At 44.4% G+C, this 21,842-nt stretch overlaps 1 protein-coding gene across 1 annotated transcript in view; it reads left to right on the forward strand.

Moving 5' to 3' along the window:
• LOC144139816 (uncharacterized) overlaps nucleotides 1-18,633 on the forward strand; it is a 33,743-nt gene extending 15,110 nt beyond the window's left edge. The window contains exons 3-8 of the mRNA XM_077672069.1: nucleotides 469-570; nucleotides 4,794-4,934; nucleotides 7,607-7,741; nucleotides 11,637-11,704; nucleotides 12,577-12,696; nucleotides 18,501-18,633. Coding sequence (XP_077528195.1) covers nucleotides 469-570; nucleotides 4,794-4,934; nucleotides 7,607-7,741; nucleotides 11,637-11,704; nucleotides 12,577-12,696; nucleotides 18,501-18,633 — 699 coding nt within the window. The remainder of the gene's footprint in view (nucleotides 1-468; nucleotides 571-4,793; nucleotides 4,935-7,606; nucleotides 7,742-11,636; nucleotides 11,705-12,576; nucleotides 12,697-18,500) is intronic.
• The last annotated feature ends 3,209 nt before the right edge of the window (nucleotides 18,634-21,842 follow it).

Below are 21,842 nucleotides of genomic sequence, written 5' to 3' on the forward strand. Positions count from 1 at the left end.
TCCTACATGTCACCGTTTGTTTCTTTTAAGCGGCAGGCCTACCCACCCGTAATTCGATACATCATTTCAAGCTAAACTTATACCTCTCATCACTTGGATGAGCATGTTGAGTAGACCAATCATTAATAGCGATTATTTGCAAGATCAAAACATGACGTAGACCTCAAGCTCACACTTACCATTACTTGGATATGCATGTTGAGTAGATAAGTGACCAATTGGCTCCGTTATCGAGATCAGTGTGATAAAAATGAAAGCGTGTGTGTCTGGTATGGGTCTGGTATGGTATGTGAAAGTATGTGTTTCTAGCAAAGAAACAAGGCTAAAGAAAAATACATTTTGCCCGTACCTTTCACCTAAAGTCTGCGGCGCCTCTGTATTGTGGCTGAAAAGCTTCGCTGGTCATCCACCATCACAGAAAAAGTGGCTCATCAGTTCTTGTTTTTTTTTTCTCTCTCGTTGTTTCAGATTTGCAACCTGCTTACGGCGGCGACATATTTCGCCCCGAAAACAGCGACACTTACAGCAGGTGGCTTTTCGACCACAGATGTTGCCGCTGTAGTTGCAGTCGTGAGTATGCATGTGCCTGAGCCAGTTATGGCTTCGCGAAGCAGGAGTTGCTTTAGTGTTTACCCTGCCCGAAGTTTTAGTTGTTTTATGCACACGTGCGATGCGGCTTTGAATTTTACGGCGTATAAATGTGATGTGAGTGGGGATGCGCGGTTTTCATTCAGGCTAAGAACGAACAGGACGCGCCAGCCGCACGCTCCGGTTAGCAGAAAGCAAATGTAGGGCATGACAGTCTCTAACATCAACATTTTTTTTCTCGCGTGCCCATGTTCCATGGCTCACAAAAGGTACGGGGTTCTGAGATAGCTACAGCAGGCAATATCTGAATAACTTGCCGACCAAGCATACACCTATTATTCGTTTCAAAACGGACAGTACTTCACAGACAGTGATTTGGAGCCGGCCTTTCACCTTCTTAATCAGATAATTTTAAAATCCGCCGCGGTGGCTCAGTGGCTAAGGCATTGTGCAGCGGATCCCCAGGACGCAAGTTCCATTATAGCCGAGGTGGCTACTTTTTAGATGGAAGGGAAAAGCGAAAATGCCCGAGTGTCGACAATTTGGCGCACGTTGAAGATCTCCGCGTTGTCGAACCTAGTGACTCACATCCCACCCTTCTAAACTACAGCACGAAGCATAGTCCATGTGTAGCTTTGTCATTCGGCGCATTAAATCCTCGAACTTTGACATTCGCATGACTTTAGGTCTCTGATAAAGTCATTCAAGCGCTACTAAGGCCGCCTTGTCACCAAAATTGCAAAAATGGCTTTCAGAAAATACTACACGTACTAACCTTAATAACAGCAAAGAACAACGCGGTTTTGGGTAGCGCCGTAAATGGGTTTCGATAACAGACGCGTTTATTTTTAAGACCTGCATGGTATAATCAGAGCATAGGTTAACTCTGGGAATGTTCAAAATATTATTTAGCGCAAGACGGAAAACAGGGACAGAGCAGATGAAGGGCTGCGTCCTACTCTCAACTGAGTAAAGAGTAGAGCACAGTTTCGCCTCCCTCTGAATCTTTATTTTCAGTACTGTGCGTTTCAAGGTATTAAGCACGCCAAAGCAACAAGCCAAACATACTGTTTTGGTGCGAGAAAGTTTTACGAGTCTTAATTTCGGTTTTTGGAAGCAGTCCAGCTTTTCAGGGGTTCCTGAAAGCATTCTCTATGCCCCGTTAGAAGCGCTAGAACCAATGTATATAAACGAATCATGCACCACTCCCTCAAACGACGACAATGGTTGAACGCGAAGCTTGCTCGCTACGTAGTATTTGGTTTGCGTCTAAGTTTTCCCAACCGCTTCGACCCTGTCGAAATGGAACAATCGGATCGCTCCATGTCCAAATGGACCCTGAACGAGAGGGGCCCAGTTTCGATTCTGGCCACCGGGAGCGCTTTTACCCTTCATTTCGGCGTGTTTGCTTTGCAGAAGCTATGAGTGAGAACATTAAAGCTTCGCTTTGAAAGCGCTAATGCACAGCGTCATTTGGCCAGCAACCTGCAGTGTTTTTGCGCAGAGATCGAAGCAGATTCGCAGCCGACCTTTTCTCTTACGTGTTCTTTTTTACACTTAGAAATACCGCTAGCCCGGTCTATGTGGGTAGGAATAAAGCAGGATAAGACAATCCTAGTTCCATGCAGTAAAACATACGCCCATCGTTCCTCGTTCTTTCCAAGGAAAATATCAGCTAGGAACGCCCTTTTTTATGACGCAACCAATGCGGCATCCTTGGATTCTTTTTTTTTCCGGCGATTGGCTTTAATCTACAAACTTAAAGAGCTTTTTTGTCTGGTACCTGATAACTATCCTGCGTACTCGTCTTTTTGTTTGGTGCAGTCGAGTGCTTCCGAACGGTTCGCTAAGATAACTTCAATATATGTTGGTAGTTGCCCTTGCTCGCCTGTTTTTTTGTATTTTCCTTTTTTTTCATTCTGTTTGTATGTTTTAATTTGAGACCAGTGAGAGCAAGCAGTGCAATACCTGGTTTTACTGATTTTGTATTCTGTATTAGCTGAACCCATTGTTACACCTGTCATTTTGGGGGTGTTCTTTTTCTTTTGAAATACACAATCATCTTTTTGAGAACGTGTTGCTTCCACATTAATAAATTATGTAATACTTGGTTTTTGGCATCTTGAAATATCTGTATATGCGTCGTGTGTCTGGTATATCTCCTGTGTTTGCCGATTGCAATATCACTTGTACTGTGTTCCGTGCATTCCTGCCTTGGTGGTCAAACCTCCGCTGGCGGTTTCGAACAATTAAGAAAATAATGTAAAAAACTTGTTCAAACAACTGCGACTCCTGGCTGGTTATCATGCCCTGCAGAATTCCTTCCGGCACATGTAGCTTTGGGCAGATTTAAGCTAAATACGAGTGCGTAAACATATATCACTGCTTACGTGCAATAACAATGGTTTTTTGACACTAGATGAGAAGTACAGGTTAAAAAACACCGTACAAGGCAGTCGAGGTGCAAGGGCAGAAGAACAGAACAGGGTGAATTGAGACATTCAGCCTCGAGCTGCCGCTAGCAGCGCAATACACGACAAGAAGAGCAAGAACATGAGGGGTGATCTCTAGGTTAAAACCAGCGTCAAACAAAGGCGACATAAAGCAGGAACAAAATTGCATCCAAATCCAGGCTAGGTACTGACCGCGCTGAGGTCAAGGATGGTATCCACAATTTGGGCATTTCTGTGAGGCCCTGGGACATTAACGATTTCGCATTCTTTTCATTACAAAACTGTGCAGGTGCTCTTGAATATGTACGATATGACTAAAGCAAGGAGGTTATTTCTGAATCGAGATGTGTCGTTTTGTTATAAGCACAGCCACTTTCAGTATCACGACGTTTTACGAAGCGCGAAGTCTAAAAAAGCCGTCATACACTTCCTCCTATACTATAACATTTACTTAACAAATTTCTTGATTAATGCTAAGCTGCATCACTTATAATTTAACTAGAAAGCTACAAAAAAAAACGCTTCGATGTTCGAGTAGCCCAACACACGCGAGAAGGTCGGCGACAGCGCTTAATGTTGTTAGAGGAAAATTTGTTAAAGAAGAAAAGGTGTCGTCTGTCCCCTGAAGGCTATGCACACCACGGCGTATCGGGGTGATTATGATTATGGGTACATTGGGACGAGGTGGATTAGGACATGGCGGACAGTGGGGCCGATCCCCTCACTGGCTATGTCCTTCTACCAAGCATCGTCATCATCATCATCATTATCACTATCATCATCATCAATTTGGAACTTAGCTAGTGCCCGTCTGGGTGGGCCTGTGATGAAACCTAGGGACACGACTTTTAGTAAAGGTGTGGTTTTTTCGGAGCTCGGTGTTGTTCTTCGGAACCGCGGCTGGTACCAGAAATTGTACCATATTTCTGTAGGTTGAAAAACGTACCTCGGAAGGCCAGGTAGCGTTTTAAACACTGGCTCACATTGTTCCGAGGGTGTGTCCAGAATGCCGTCCGACGTTACTATAAGCACTGCACTAAAACAACGTCCACAGGCGTGTCAACGATAAAATGGTGCGTCTGTCACTAATTCGCCCTCTATTACCGTAGCGTAACGTAAACTATCCCAACTTAATATAACGAACAGAAAAAAACATCATTAAACACCAAAGCTACCCAAGCCATGAAAATTGTAATTAAATACAGTGTAGCCTGGTTATAACGAAGTAAGCGGGAATCTGAAATTTCTTCGCTATAACCGTTTTTTCGCTATATCTGGACTATTATAAGACCGCTATAATTGGGACGGGAAATCAAGATCACTTCGTTATAACCGCTATATCGCTGTAAGTGGGTTCGTTATAAATGGGCTACACTGTATATAGATCTAAAAAAATAACGGCTGCAAGAGTAGAAACCTAAACACCGCGCCTACTAACAGGGAGCGAAGACGGAAATACTACGCCACTATTGCAGGCCCTATAGCGCGTGTCAGCCCATTCGAATGTCGTCGGACGGAACTCAAGCCATGGCGGTAGCGGTGAGCTGCAGTGCCGTAACACGGCATTCTAAACATTGTGTTGTTCCAGACAGGCAGCGAGTAAGGGTTCCCACAATACTTGGTGGTGAATTATGCAAAAGGTTGCCGAAGATAAAGGACCTTTGCATCACAGTGATCACTCTGTTCGGGTGCTAGATGCTGCAAATGTCCGCTTTTATCAAATGTAAATTCAAGTTTCTGCTGTTTTACCAGGGCTGGATCACAGTAAGTGTGGTATGTCAGCGTTGGAGAGGGTTCTGCGTGTCAAATTTGCCCCTTTTGCTCCATGCTTGTTTCTTCGTTGCTACTCTCACCGATCTCCTGCTGTGGACGGAAGGACTAGCACCTCACCGGGTGAGAACATGTTTTCTTTGCATGTAACCCTGTAACCATGAGGGCTGCTGAGTTGCCTTTTATCACTGGTAGATTTTTAAAGCAAAGCTTTCTACATCTACCAGGCAACGGTTCTTTCGTGGCGTGCGGGACAAGAAACTCCGAACGCGCATGGGGAGGGGAAGGGCAGTGTTCACTCTCGGAGCACAGTGTAGATGGCGCGGTGATAGGCGCTATTTCCCAGCGCGCAGCTGCCTGCTCACACCGGCAAGCGCGTCGGAGGGAAGGCTTTGTCGTCTGCTTGTCGACGGCTTTGTTGTTTGTGCACGGCTTTGTCGTCCTCGCGTCCATTGCGCGCTTCTTCGCACGGCTTGACTAATTTGTTCGACAGCACCTCCTGGGTAACGCAGACCCGACAGAATTAATTGGTCGTACGGCAAACATACGTTAAGTACTGGTTAGCAGGGCGGAAAAACAAAATTTAGAGATCACATACAGGCATCTGGCTGCTGGAAAAACGCTACATTTTGCGCACTGCTTGAAACGACTTGGACTCCGTTTTTTAAATTGGTGATTACCAATTCGGTTGTGTTTTAACAAGTATAACAAAAGGCGACAGGAGCACCTGGTTCTGATCAATAGCGATTATAAAAGTTCCCCCAGCTTTCTCGCATGTCTCAAACTTACGAAACTAACTAGTTTAAATCGGTAGAAAAAGGAATGACTAAGTTCAGATGCCAAAACGTTTCGGTGTCTGCGCTTGTGTCGCGCGGTGGTGTTGCCCAAGCTAGCACATCAGGATAGGTAGATTCCGCTGTGTCACCCTAAGAAAGACGCTCCTCTCCGTTTTCTCTCAACTCCGACTCACGGCCGGGCTGCAGCGGCGGCATCGTCCGCCACTCTAGCTAGGCTGTGGCCGATGCTCCTGTGTTCGGGACGCCGCACCCGCGAATCCTAGGTAACGGCTGGCAGAATCCCTGGTTTCGCTCTTTGCAGAGCCGCGCGTGTGAATTCAAATGTCGTCACATGGGCAATTGTTGTTGTGGGTGTCGGTTACAGCTTTGCTTTCCAACCACCTTCACGGCCGGGATTATTGCCATTTATTTATTGATACTCCTCGATTTTTAACTTCGTCTCCCGTAATTTTTTTCAAGTCTTCATCATACTACTGCAGATTTGTCGCATTTATTCTTTATGGTTTTAACATTCGTGAGTATTCGGACAAAATTCACATAACGGCTCATCACGAAGGAAAAGAATAACTTGCTGTGTCCGCCCTGCGAAAGTGACTGAACAGCGAAGCTTTTTAGCCCGAGCCATTAGAGTGACACAGAATTTAAGTTAAAGTGACGAGTAATTTTTGTTTCCCTTGAGCGTTGACAGCGATTCCTCTAGAAACTTCACGTACACCAGGCGGCAAAATAAACCAGGGCACGCGAGATCGTCGCAAAATGCATCGCCGCGCATTTTGTCGGTGCACTTCTGGAGTCGAGACACCGATGTGCGCATGCGCGTCCATCCCCCGTATGCTGCCCGGTCTTTTCCTTCGCTTTAAGCGGCAAAGCAAGTTGCATTGAGTGCTTTGCGCTAGAGGTCACCTTTTATGCACAAGACATCTTCCTAGCAGGCGCTTCGGCAGCGGGCGGCGCCGGTGAAGCGTACTTTGCTCTATCTGCCTCGCTCTGACATAGGCCGCATTGCAACGAGACTTTGATATCTTAGTTTTAGGAGTGACATAGGCCGCGTTGCAACGAGACTTTGATATCTTAGTTTTAGGAGCGCATGTGCTCCCCCTACCATGCACACACAATGTGGGTCATTTTTAAAAGCATACAATTTTCGTGCGAATAACCAAATATCTGAAAAATATGCCTTTTCGTCGTTCACGGCATACATTCATAATCAATGGCAGTGGTTCTCAGCCATGACTGCCTTGGGGAACCCTTGTCGGCTTGCGAAAGTGATGATGAACCCCGCGATGGAGCATATGTGGATCGGTGTCATAATGTTAAACAATATGTACTTGCAGCTTACGTCGCTCAGACGGTTATTCAATGCACGCCTTTTATGCTTGACGTAATGACGATGCCTGTCATATGTTAAATAATTTGGTGTTGAATATAAAACTCTTCTAAACACCTATATGCTGCCTTTTCTCTGTCTGTTTTTCTTTCTTCTCATAGCTGGCGTGTTGTGCAAAAAGCAGCTGTTAAAATATGTGCTATGCGGTGAAATTAAACGTACAAGCATTGCAGCGAAGCCACCTTTTTGCTTGCAAGAAAGTGTCGGCAAAATCGAGAAAAGAATGGCAGGAGTAAAAGTTTTCAGGGAGGCTTCGCGGACCCCTCAAATGCTCCTGCGGACCCCCTGGGGTCGGCGGTCGCCAATTTGAGAACCAGTGATGTATGGCGTCCTAGTGAGTTTTGCCTTTTGAAGTACGCGTAGAGGAGAGATTCGACGCTTTCAATTTAAGATGTGTTTGAGTACAAGCAAATGCGATGGCCTACAAACAACCGAACTTTCATAATCTCGGTGTTCTGATGGCGATTTCTGGAGCATGACAAGTCTCCTATTTTTCTGCGTACATTTTTTTTGTTTCGTTCACTTATCAGAGATTGAACGGCTGGCCAGTGGAGTGAAATTCACTGAATTGCAAGCAGATCACCACTCAATTTATTTGTATTTCTTTTCAGCTGAATAATCATGGGCACCAAAATCAAGAGAAATTTGATGCGACTATGCGCTTAATGGCGGCATTTGCAGCATACGGAAGTTTTCTATTCGCCTGCTTTCGAAGTGGCCCAGTACTCGGCAAAGCCGCGTATCAGGTTAGAATGTTTTGTGTACAGTTAGTTTAAGTGACCGCCCTGGAAAAGCAGAGCCCTGCGAAGGTTATAAGAATCATCGTTACGATGAGTTCAGTCACCCTTGGTGGCAGCAGTTGGTGAAAACTTCGATAGGGGCTATTTTGAACGCAAGTGAGAGATAAGGACGGCCAAATGAAATGATGTGCATTGGTGCTCATTTTAAATAAAATGAAATATTTTAATCGTCCAGTATCGAAAAGACACTGAGGCGAACAGAGAAAAAAAGCCATTATTGATTGGCATGGACTGCGCCCCTGTTTCATGGCATGCCGCAAATATGTTGCGAGATGTATGAGCATGTGCAAAAAATATTCATTGTACAGCACACGAAGCTGTTTACAGTCTGCAAGTAGTAATCGAAGCACCACAAAACTGAAACTTGAAGTAAAAGAAGAATTAGCTCAGAAAACAGTGCAATTTAGGTAGGGCGAACACGATAATGCTATTAATCTAAGCGCGTGAAAAACGCAGGAAAGCACAACCCTAAAATTCATTCTCTCCAAAAAAAGGGGCAGTGATATACAGCTATATGAAAACATATCACAGCGTCTTTTCTGCAGTGCCATCGAGTTGGACTCGTCTCAGGTCGTTTCCCTGGGAGACGATATATAACACATTGACCACCTTATACCATCAAAGCCGTTGCTACTCTGCAAAGCTGTGGGCAACTCCTCCAAACCTTTCTCGAAAGGCCATTATGTTTTCCTGCCAGCGTACTTGAGCCCTATTTTTGCCGGCGTATGTCTTAAAAATCTACCTTGCCGTTCTTACACACCGAGAATTCCTTCTTTGTGAGTTACAGAAACTACATGCATGTCTGGAGACAGGTGCTTTTACATACTGGATAACTCCGGCTGTGGGAGATTCGGATTCAAGTCTAGTTGGTGTCGGCGGACATGCTTTGTAATGCGACAGCATTGTGCCTGGATTTGCCCCCAATCCTCTATTAATACTTTTTAATGCAATTCTTTTATTACTGCCGTTCATAGCTACAGTACTTTTAGTTTGTTCCTCGGCGGTTATAGACTCGAGGAAACAAAATCATATTTCCTCCCATGTTCCTAATTTGCCCTTTCCACGTGAAGCAATTGCTATGTGACACAGATAAACTCCTCATTTCAAACAGTTTTTCTTGTGTGTAGACAACGCATTTTTTTACGCTCCTCATCAACATTTCCTACTCCAACAATGCAACCCTATCACCACCCTTAGCAACGTAATCCTCATCATCCCCCTATGCACGTCCACTGCCGAATAAAGAATCCCTCGTAGACTTGAAAACGTTCCTCTCGTGCGTCACGATAATCAATTCTTTGTTTCACAATGTTGCCGTCTCATCCCTCCATGGAGATAAATGTTTGTCTGCCCCCGGTAACCGGTTGTCACCCTGACAATTCAGCGGTTGTTCTTCCAGTGCATGACACGCCAAAAACAGCTGTATAACATTAAGCTTTAAGATAGTCTGCAGAACTTATTTTCAACTTCTAAAAAAATCTGGAATGCTTTTAGAACGTAGCCAACAGACACATCCACTACTTAGAGTAGGGGGTCAAAAAATATCTCAGCCGAAAATAACCACTCTGTGCCCATCAGATAACTTGCAACTCTGCTCAAGAGATTTTTCTCTCTTTCCCTAGTCTCGGAGTTCTTTGAGCGCTTGAATTGCGTCATTAGGGCAATCTAGCGGGTATAGGCAGCTTCCTTCCTGTTGCAGCAATAACCACATTCAATAGCCACTTTAAAAAAGCCACAAAGAAAAGCAGACACGGAAGGCGGATAGTTTTTTTATCCCCTGCAGCGCCGCAGTGCCGCTCCGTGCTGTTGATAACTATAGCATTGACAACGCTTCCAGACTCGGAAGAAAGAGTGACAGCCCTTATAAGATGTGTTGCAGAGTCCCTCTAACCGGAGTATGTTCCCTAATTCAAGTCGCTGCTTTCCTACCTCTAAGCGTGACTCATATCGTCTTCCTTTCAACAACTCGTGGGCCTGACTTCCTGTTTTTATATGTAGTTTATTCTTGAATGAAACAATAAAATACAAAATATTTGATGTACCTCATTAAGACCCCAAATTTCTCTCCCATAAAACTCACCATCAACGCTGGTACTGATTGGTTGTGTACCGTTGTTTGGATCAGAGAGGTGTCCTGACCTTCATTTACGGTGCTTGCCAGATCCGCCACAGCTGATTCCACTTTGCGCTTGATTCCTTTCACGGAGCGCATGAGCACTGACTACTTGCCCGCAATAGCCCATCATCCACCTTTTCTACGTGTTCGAGTATGAACTCCTCTAGTATTCACTTCTTCAAGGCAGCCTTTCTGCATGACGCTCTAACATTACACATTGAACGTGTTTGTGCTTATCTTTGCCCATACAACTACTTTTTCTGTAGTACAGCTCCCGAAGCATTATTTGCCGGCTTTTTTTGGTTAACCAAAAAGATCGTTGTTATTCACAAATCTCAAGTGGCATACATATTTTCTCGAATCGTTCTCTTCTTTGAATGAAGTTTTATATACACTCCATAAACAAAAGACGTAGATAATTTCGCAGATATTGGATAGCCTTCACTAACGATCTACCGGATAGAAAACTTCTCACTCACCTCACAAGTATTTTCTGCCTGCACATTCCCAGTACGTGTTCTCAAGAGCCCTCTGCACGTCTTTTATTTCCTGGTCTCTCAATGTTTCTGTTGCTGATGCTGTGACAACTTTAACAAGTGGTTTTTAAAGAAATCTATAAGTAGGATGTGCTAGACTCATTATACGAATTTCTCAACTATCTGTTCTAATAGAAGAGATGCGTGTGATCCAGTTTGTGAGTTGCGTTTCCAAACCTCACCAAATTCTCTTGGTTATTCGAAACCTTCGGTGGCGGTTACGGGGCTTAACTCGTTCGTGACCACGCCATAGGCCATCGTTCACATGTGAACCTTGATTTTCAGCCCTCCCGCAAAAAGAAACAACGATGCTATTTGGACAACTGACGCCATCTGGCGTGTTCAATGGAAACATTTTTTTTTGGGGGGGGGGGGGGGAGGGGAGATTAGTTGCCGTTTGTTTACATTTCTCATGGGTAGATGGCGTCGCGAGTAGAATATTTTGCATTTTGTTGTTTCGTTGAAGAATAAATTACCAATAAAAACACTTTTCGCAAAACTGCTGTTATGTTAGAACGCTGGTTTGGGCTAGTTGGTGGTACATACTGAAATTCGAAACAGCGCAAAAAGACGGGACAAGCAAACGATCAGCGCCTTGTGTCGTCGTTTGCTTGTTCCGTCTTTTTGGGATGTTTCAAATTTCAGTATGCTGTTATGTGTTTCAAAGAGAAATCTATAAGCTACAATTTTATGCATAGCAATGCTAAATGTGTCCTGTAGCTCAAGCGAAAAAACGTTTCCTGGAAGCCCTGAAAATCGGCAAAATTTCCGTAGTGATGAAAGAGTTAAAAATAACTGGTTTGACAGGTTTTACACTACAGAGTGTAGGCTGGTCGGTCTGCCGTTCTTAAAAAACATTGACGTACCTCTTGTTGGGGATTTCAAATAGCTTGATATATTTTCAGGCTCGTGGCACAATATAACTGCAAAGTTTCTTCTAACAATATCTCCCCTATCCTTCATTAAATAGCCGGTTATTCCGTGCCTTGCAGTCCACGCACAAAAAAGTGAAGTTGGCCACTTGTCGTTAGCTGGGTGCAGGTCGCGCAAACCTTGATCGAATAAGGCTGTAACTGTTAGGAACGAGCCTATCAGATATTCAAACAGGAATAAATATTTCTGTCAAAGGTCGGGAATTTTGAATTTTCTTTTTGACGTGTGCTCTGCATTTTCCCTGCCTTTCGTGTAGGTAAATACAGCCGCAGACGAAGAATCGTTTAGCCCATTTGGCAGAATGGTGGGATTGTCTGCGATTAGGTAAGTACAACCCTACTAAACTTATAAGGATTTTTCTTGCTACAGGGATGCATTTACAGCGCATAAAACCTCAGGAAGGATACTAAATATCTCGAACGATTACCTTTCCGATCAGAGACGGCGATTTCTCCATCAGTTATCCAACCCTATGTTCACTGTGGCTAGTGACAATACGTATCTGTGATGATGATTAAGTTGTACCTATTAGAGAGTTGTACCCATTAGAGAGCTGTTGTCTATGCTGTTTTTTTCCAAGCCTGTATTTCCCCTGCTGATGTATTTTTTGTGTTAACGCCATTGAAAGCAGTTATGGCTTTTATATGACCTTATTGCCTCTTTCTGTTCTGCATAAGCTACAACTAGTGCTACGCCTGTCGTACACTTTTTTCCAGTGTGTACTTTGTTATTTACATGCCGAATCGTACTGTTACGAACTTGATCCTCACACATTACAGAATTCAGTAATATCTGTTTTTGTTTCTTTTTTATCGTTCTTTGAATATTCAGCATATGTGTGTTATATGTCTATGTTATCTCTTGTTCCTCTTCTGTGCTCGAAGTTTGCAAAATCCATTTCACTGTTTTGTACACTCCTGCCTTGGCGGCTAAAAGGCTGCTGGCAGTATTGACCAAATAAATAAATAAATAAATAAACTACACAACACACAGCCTATGCACCATACTAAATCATTATAAGCAATACGGCTCTAAAGACAAGTGCTTGCAACTCCTGGTCGCTTTTGTACAAGTCACGGCCGCAACGTCATCGTTTGTATTTACTGCTACTGCAGTTATAGTGATGCTTAGTGTCACAAAGTTCGAAAACAAGAATTTTTTCTGATCTTCGCATATTTTTGCTTTGTTTCATGGAGGCACATCGTAAACGTAGCGCGCCTATCAAAACTTGTTGAAGACGACATTCGCCCCACGATACGGCGGCTCAGGTGCCGGCTCATGATCAGCCGCCTGTACACGCCACTGAAGAAAAACTGGTAAGACATGCACGGTGCTTTTAATTTAGAGAAAAAGCCTTATCTCACTGTTTCAATCACATGAGTTGGGAGGAGGAGAGAGGAGGGCCTCCAAAAAATATTCTGCTCAAATTCAGAGAATTATCTACTAATGCAGCGCATTCTTACGCCGACTGTCGTGAGTGGGAGTTTTTCCTGCAAACTTTTTCTTTTTTTCTAAATCCTATTCAGCCTAGTATCTCCAATTGAAAGTTTCTCGAAATCTGCATTATTGAAATCTACAGTTGAAATCTACATCTCGAAATCTACAGTTGAGAAACTTTCTCGAAATCTACATTATTGTGGAAATGCCATGTGGTATACGTTTTGACATTTTCCGTAACTTCTTATATTTTTGTTATTTTTTTAGTTTTTCAAAACTTCGTTTGACTAATTATCTACGTTGTTCCAACGATTAAATTCAAAACTTTCGCAAAATCTTGATTTTGGTGAAAATACATGCTCATGGCTGTGGGGGTACTCGGCAAAGAATGCTAGCCTTTAAGATTTTCAAGTTGCGTGAGAGGGGGATTCTGAGCAGGGGGAAGCTGACCAGGAAAGAGAAACAGCAGCGTGGGAATAAGGTCGAAGGACGGCTCTCAGAAAAGGTGACGCAGCGCACGCGGGGTACTTGCGGTGGCTTGTGGGCGGAACGAGCTTCGGAGCGTGCTGTCCAGGGGGTTTGTCCAGGGGTCGCGAGCCAGGCCGAAAGCTTCAACACAAGGTTCATCGGCAGGTGGACGAAAGGTCTAGTCATGATTTCGCCTTCCCATCCTTATAAACTTCTAAGCGACCTAGAAAATGCTAGCAGCGGAGCTGTTTATGCGCTTGCAACGTCCGTTGATGTTGTCCGGCGCGCTAGAGGTGAGTACCCCGCTGAACCGAACGATGGCTCCCCCGCCTCAATGGCCGTCCAGTGCTCGATCTCGTCTCGTGCGGCGGCGCTCGCAGCGCAGGTCCACCCCCTATATATGAACCGATAAACTACCGGACCTCCGTGGGACAGCTTCGAGGACGTACAGCCACGATCAAAAGTATACAGACCACGGAAATGGCAATTTTAGGTTATCTCTCTTTCTATAGCAGCCCGACAAACTGCCGAGTGCATGCGAGATGTCGTGTAAGTATTGAAATAATGAAAACCACCGCACATAGCACTCCGGGCTAACGTGCGTCAGAGAATAGAATTGGTGCTTTTGTGGTCCGTAAACTTCTGCGCTCTGATGTACATACCAAATTACGTACATACGAGCAGAGTACGTATATACGTCGCAAATTTAGTGTCCTGGCCAAGAGATGCCCCAGAAAAATGGCCGCATTATGCCAAACAAAATGAGCGACTGATCAAAGAATAAAATACTGGGAAAGAATGCGCCAACAAGAAGTATATCACCAGCCTATCTACGCCCACTGCAGGGCAAAGGCATCTCCCATTATTCTCCAATTGCCTCGGTCCTGTGCCAACTGTGACCAATTTATCCCCGCAAACTTCTTTATCTCATCTGCCCATCTAGCTTTCTGCCGCCCCCTACAACGCTTGCCTTCTCTAGGGATCCACTCTGTTACCCTTAATGACCAGCGGTTATCTTGCCTTCGCATTACATGTCCTGCCCACGTCCATTTCTTCTTCTTAATTTCTACTAATATGTCTTTAACACCAGTTTGCTCCCTGACCCACTCCGCTCTCTTCCTGTCCCTTAATGTTACACCTATCATTTTCCGCTCCATTGCCCGCTGAGTTGTTCTCAATTTAAGTTGAACCCTCTTAGTGAGCCTCCAAGTTTCTGCCCCGTAGGTGAGTACCGGTAAGATGCAGCTGTCATACACTTTCTTCTTCAGCGACAATGGTAGGCTGCTATTCATTATCTGAGAATGTCTGCCATATGCACCCCACCCCATTCTGATCCTTCTAATTATCTCTGCCTCATGGTTTGGATCTGGGGTCACAACTTGGCCTAAGTAGATATATTCGCTTACCACTTCCACTGCCTCGCCACCTATGTCAAACCGCTGTGCTGTCCCGAGGTTATTGATCATTACTTTAGTTTTCTGCATATTAATTTTCAGTCCCACGGTTCTACTCTGTTCGCCCAGTGCGGAAAGCATGCTTTGCAATTCGTCCCCCGAGTTACTTAGCAAGGCAACGTCATCAGCAAATCTGAGGTTACTGAGGTATTCTCCATTAACCCTTACAAGAAGTATATATACCCTTCCAAAGTACTGAAACTGCCAGCGTGGCTGACGCATGTCCACATTATTTAACACAGAAGAAACCTCCTGAACGGGAGTACCACTGTTTCTCTAATGAGAAATACATGATTGATTTGATGTTGCAGTAGCAAATGGAAATGACAAGTTGATGACGGCGTGGAAGAGACGCGTGATGAGCGTAAACGCAAAAGAAACGATAAAGCTCGAGCTACTTTAAGGTACCAAAAACAGAAGACAAAAAAACTAAAGGCGTTCCTCTCAATTTGGAAGCTGTCGGAAGTGCAGAGCAGTAATTCACCATATTGGGCTGTACCACCGTTATCCGCTTACTGCTACCACCCCATGCAATTCAAATTTCCCACCTTCGCAGTGCTCGCGCACCCCCTGTCTGAAACTGCGCCAGCGAGAGTTCTGTTCTCTTTGAGCTTTTCTCCCGCACGTGCCGTCGTTGCACTGCCACATTTTGCGTTTACTATCGTAAAAACCAACCCAACGGGCGTCCTCAACTGAGGCACTGCCGGTTAATTACGTATATTTTTCCCTAAATGTCCCTATAGTTTTCTTTTCGCTAAACAACGGGAAGATGCGTGACAAGCGCCAGAGTTTTACGAGTTTCGAACGATTATGACTATATAAACCGCTTGGCTTTCGAAGCCCCTGGGGTACGCCGCAAACAACAGCGTTACTTGGATTAGATTTGATTGGATTGGTTACACTGGCCGAGGTTGGCGAGTGTCGCGTAGCTCCTGGAGATCCGTGCTCTGCTATCGCAAAGGTTGGATTGGATTGCATTGCATTGGATTGGATTGGATAGGTATTACATTGAATTGGATTTGGATTGTATGATGAGCAGCAGTAAGCATGATAATCAGCTAATCCTACACAATCAGGAAAGCTAAGAATACCCAGCTGAACCTTAGCTCACGCTACGTATATCCTGGCATAGCCGCTTGGCTTTCGAAGCCTCTCGGTTACGCCGCGGCGAAGGGACTGTGACAGGCTACAGCGTAACGCCGTGGCAATATGCTTGGTTCCAGCGAGCGAACTAGGACGACAAGGCGTTTGCCTTAATTGCTCTGCACTTAAAAAGGCACGCTGCCTCGACCTAGCACGAGCCGTTGGGGCACGAGAAATTCTGATGCTGCCAAATTAAATCAAATTTAAAATGCCTTATTTCAAAACGTATGGCTTATAGCTATGCGAAAAACAAAATGGCGAAGCTTGTACTAAGTCCCGCAAGGCTCGAATCTTGGTTGACCTGGAGGATTTCTTTCCATGAAGCACTGGACACACCATTACGCTTTGCGTTACGTTTGAAATTGCATTACGTCTTTCACGTGCATGAATGGCTGGCGAGCCCGGATCGTTTTGTCCGGAGGACATCACATTTCTCCTTAAGTGGAACGCGTCAGCACGTTCTAGAACCGGCGGTAACCCGCTTCGCGAACTGGGTGTCTGTAGCGCGAGCTGCCTTGAGCTGCTCCTTTGAGGCGCGGACGCACGTAGACCGTTTTTTCGTATTTCTTGCGAGCGCTACGCCCATGCCTGGACGGCGCCGGGCGCTGCTCGTGAGACGCGCGCTCAGGCGAGCGGTAAACGGCAGAAGTAACTATGCCCCGGGGTTTCTGGTAATGCCGCACGCATTACGGCCAGCAAATGTTTAGGGCACATATGGAGGAAGGAAAACGCGGAAAGGAAATGTATTGCTTATATTAAAACGAAACCTTCTGCAGTAGGGCACTCGCGTTCTTCCATAACCTAGATAATAAAAAGACTTAGGTGACCTGGTATCGTTTTTATAATCTATAACTACAAAAAGAAGTGCCCGACTGACTGACTGACTGATTGACTGACTGACTGACTGACTGACTGACTGAATGACGGACGGAATGACTGACTGACTCATCAACGCCCAGCCAAAACTGTTGGATCTAGAGACTTGAAATTTCGCGAGCTTATTTGCGTCATTGAGTAGGTGCTCACGAAGGCGGGTTTTTTTTTTTTGGAAATTGCACTCCTAACTGCGTAAAAGGGCAAAGTTGTGGTTTCGCGAATTCGTGATTTTCTTCGTCACCCCTTCACATATCGAAGCGCTTTTTGCTGATAAATGTAGCCCTTAAGAATACCTAAAAAGTAGTGTTTGGATTTCGCCCTAACCTACACTAGCGAGGTGATTATGCATTGCGGATATAAAATGGTGTTCCTAAAGATTCTCAAATAAATCTTTTACCAATTCAGTTATCCAACTGATTTTTGCTTGCATAGTTACTCATACAAATGCACAGAACCATTTTCAAGCATTTCGCCCTGCGACGCCGCTAAAAGGGCCTAATTGTTTTTTACAAATGACACTGCTGACGAGCCAAAAAGGCCTAACAGGTTTTGTACACGTCTAGCAAAACTGCTTTTTCCAACGGCTACATATTTCAAGGGCACATTCTGATTACGGTGTTTGAGGTCAGTATTTCTGAAAATATAAAAAATCCCACCAAGGGGAGAGTGAAAAGCAGTAAAATATTTTTTCTGGTATTAATTTTTTTTTACCGCCCGCCATTTGAGATATCGAACAGGTTTTTGTTCAGATAGGCAACTTACTCAGGTATCTAAACACTGCTCTACAACATTTTTCAATCACACTCTCCCAATAGAGGCAAGCAGGATTTTGGGAAAACATTGTGTTTTTACACATTCGTAAATAACCACAGAGCCAGTTGATATCTCCCGTTCGTTTTTTCTTGAAAATGCTGCCCATTTAATTGCCCCAAAACAATTTGTGGATTTTGTCCTAGCATGCCGATAAGAAGGCCAGCGAGATTTTTTATTCCGCATCCATGTGACGTAAAATTCAGTTGAGTTTTCCCGCGTTCGCCTAGCGGTCACCATCTGTCGACACCTTCGGCATCTACGCGTCACCCGTAAGAGCAGGTGTCATCTGTACCTATAAAAAGAGGTGCCCGACTGACTGACTGACTGACTGACTGACTGACTGACTGACTGACTCATCAACGTCCAGCCAAATCTGTTGGATCTAGAGACTTGAAATTTCGCGAGTTTATTTGCGCCATTAAGTAGGTGCTCACTAAGGCGGGTTTTTCGGAAATTGCACTCCTATTTGCGTAAAAGCGCGAAATTGTGGTTTCGCGAATTCCTAATTTTTTTGGTCACCCATTCACATATCGAAGCGCCTTTTGCTGATAAATGTAGTCCTTAAGAATATCTAAATATTCGCGAGAGTTGGAGTAAAACACGAGTGCCAATCGTTTAAGATTACCACGACGCGCCTGCAGTTGGAACCCATGTACCGACAGCAGGAAGGCGCTCCCTTTTGTGTACCACTTCCAAATGAAGTAGCCTGCTATGACGACTAACAAATAGACGAACTTGTGTTATACCCATTGCTGTCCTTAAAATAACGGCCCACCCGTTCACCGCCGGGTACTACCGCTAGTAATCATATATATCACTTTCTCTGGCGTGCAGTTCTTTCCCTCTGCTTTTTTTCCTGCAACTGCAATGAGCAACATCGTAAACAGAGTTACAGGGGACGCCTGCCTATGACAATGCATTCTTTTCAGGATTGGCTCAGGAGCTGGAACACGTGTTCTGTGTGCCTTCTTGCGCGTGTTGTGGTGCGAGGTCTTCTGGGTGCTACTGACGGGATTCGCTTACTTTACCACTCTACTACTCCGCGCGCCACTGCTCGAGTGAGTTTGTCACGAACGATTGTTTTCATGCATGCTAACACCAATCAACGCTATTTTAAAGCGAAGCTTTCAGCCTCTCACTGACGTCTGTAGTCCGGTAAAAGCTCCAATCAACGCTAATTTGAAGCGAAGCTTTCAGCCTTTCACTGACGTTATCTCTAGTCCAGCCAAAACTCGAACCAACGAATTTTAAAGCCAAACTTTCACTTTCTTAACTGATGTCGTCTGCAGTCCAGCCAAAACTCCAGTCAACTCTATTTAGAAGCGAGGCGTTTAGCCTCCCACTGACAATGTCTGCGGTCCAGCCAGAACACCAATCAGCACCATTTTAAAGCGGAGCTTTCAGCCTCTTACTGATGTCGCTTGTAGTCCAGCCAAAACTCCACTCAACACAACTGTAGAGTGAAACTTTTAGCCTATCACTGGCGTTATCTGTAGTCCAGCAAAAACTAAAACCAAAGCCACGTAGACAAACCTCCACCGAACGCCCTTATAAAGCAACGCTTTCAGCATCTCACTGATGACTTCCGTAGTCCAGCTAAAGGTCCAATCAACGCTATGTTCAGGCGAATCTTTCAGCCTGTCACTGACGTCGTCTGAAGTCCAGCCAAAACTCCAATCAACACCGACTTAAACCGAATCCGTTAGCATCTCTCTGACTTCGTGTGAAGTCTAGCGAATACTACAATAAATGTCAATTTCATGCGAAGCTTTTAGCCTCTCACTGATGTTGTCTGTAATCCAGCCAAAACTCCAATCAACGCCAGTTCAAAGCAAAGCTTTCATACCCTCAGGACGTCGTCTGTTGTCTAGTCAAAACTAATCAACGCCACTCAGACATAAGTACAGTCAATGCCATTTTAAGGTGAAGCTCTAAGCCTCTCACCGACGTCGTCTGTAGTCCAGCCAAAACTTCAATCAACACAATTTTAAATTGAAGCTCTTAGCCTCTCACTGACGTCGCTTGTAGTCCAGCAAACACCACAATCAATGCCACTTAGCTAAAACTCCAATAAATGCCATTTTAAAACCAAGCGTTTAGCCTCTTACTGATGCCTTCTGTAGTACAGCTTGAGCTGCAATCCGCTTGTTAAAGCAAAGCTTTCAGCCTCTCACTTACATCGACTTTATTTCCACCAAAACTCCAATCAGCATTTTTAAACGAAGTTTTTAGCCTCTCGCTGACGTCTTCTGTAGCCTAGCTCAAGCTCCCATTGCCTTGTTAAAGCCAAGCGTTCAGCCTTTGACTGACGTCGCCTTCAGTGCATCGAAAACTCCAATCAACCCCATTTTAAAGTGAATCTTTAAGTCTTTCATTCACGTCGTCTGTAGTCAAGCGAAAACTCCAAACAACACTATTTTTAACGACGTTTTCAGCCTCTCACTGACGTCATCTCTAGCCCAGCCGAAACTTCAATCAACGTGACTTCGGCAAAACTTCAGTAAACGCCATTTTAAAGCGAAGCTTTTAGCCTCTTGCTCACGTCTTCTGTAGTACAGCTAAAGCTCCAATCAATGCCAGTTTAAAGCGAAGCTTTTAGCCTCTTAATGACGTCTGCAGTACAGCCGGAACTTAAATCAATGACACTGTATTGCGAAGCTTTCAGCCTCTCACATACGTCGTTGTAGTCCAGCCAAACCTTCAATCAATTCCATTTTAAAGCGAAGCTTTCAGCCTCGCATTGACGTCCCCTGTTGTCCATACAAAACTCCAATATACGCCATTCGACGCCGAAGCATTTAGCCTCTCACTCACCCGGTGTATAGACCAGCCAAAACTCCAATCCACGCCATTTTGAAGCGAGGCTTGCAGGCTCTCACTGATGTCATGTGTAGTCAAGCCGAAACTCTAATTAAGGCACCTTTAAAGCGAAGCTTTTAGCCTCCTATTGATGTCGTTTGTAGCCTATTCAAAACTCCAATCAATTCCATTTTAAACCGAAGCTATTAGCCTCTCACTGATGTTGCCTGTATTCCAGCCAAACTCGAATCAACGCTTTTTTAAAGCGAAACTGCCAGCTTCTCACTTATGTCGTCCGTAGTCCAGATAAACTCCAATCAATGCTCTTTCAGCCTTTCACTGACTTTGTCTGCAGTTAAGCCAAAAGTCCAATCAACGCCATTTTAAAGCGAAGCTTGTAGTGTTTTGCTGATGTCGTTTGGGGTCAAGCCAAAATGCCGTGGTTGAAAGCGAACTTTCTTTGACAATGCTCATGATTGTGGGTGAAGAAAAATTAAAACGCTTCGCGTGGTCCCATTGGAACCTACATCCCTTCAGTATGAATGCGACGTCTATGTGGTTGCGTCATTCCAGCATCTTCCAAGGAGTTTCTATTTGGGGAAAGGTGCATGGAGGTGCAAAATTAGACATAGAATGCACTCCTTCGTTTAAAGACGACGATCGTTGACTGCTAAAGAAACTAAAGAAAGCCATGTAATTCTGTATCAGTAAATCACTCGTGGGCACAATCGCAGTGTAGTAAACAGCCTTTATAAGAAATACCGCATGCGTATGATAAAGAGGTTCAATGTAGGTCCACTGGTTTCTTGGTTATTTCATTTGGTGTTGGACTTGATTTTTGAAACGTTCACGTACCCCCTTCGTTGTTGTTTCGAGTGAGGGGTACTTGATTTTTTTACATTATTCGAGTATGAACTACAACGTTCCATAGTGTCCTTTTAAGACTGCTCCAAAAACCTTTAAAGAAAACTCAAACGCATCCGCCTGCCAAAATAGCAATGTTAAAGCTCTGTCCAAGCTGTCAAGGTGTCAAAGCTGTGAAGGCGAATTAGGTTGTTATTAGTTTCTTATGATTCGAAAACATTCACAAGCGAAGGACAAACTTAGAAAGCCCTTTACCTACGTGGCATTTTACTAAAGTTTTTATATAGCTTTACGACTCCTGAATTACTGCGATTTTTTTACCAGCACTTTTAACACAATTACATAGCCCTACTAGTAACAATTAATGGATCCTATTTTAATTAAAAGAACTTAGCTTTGATAACTCGCTCTGCCCAATACAGTCCCTGAAAGATGTTGGTATCGCAAAACCAGCACACAACTTCAAAGTTTCTGCCTATTCAACATTACAAGTTGCACCATTGCAGATGCTTCTTTTCTGTGCGCCAACCCTGTTGCTGTATTTGCCTAACCTCCTCTTCCTGTTATAATTCCGCTGAAGCCCTTTTACTCCACGCCACTTCTCCGCT

This window comes from Haemaphysalis longicornis, unplaced genomic scaffold (genome assembly GCF_048455015.1).
Source record: "Haemaphysalis longicornis isolate Haplotype H1 unplaced genomic scaffold, Haemaphysalis longicornis Haplotype H1 scaffold_5, whole genome shotgun sequence".
Taxonomy (NCBI): domain Eukaryota; kingdom Metazoa; phylum Arthropoda; class Arachnida; order Ixodida; family Ixodidae; genus Haemaphysalis; species Haemaphysalis longicornis.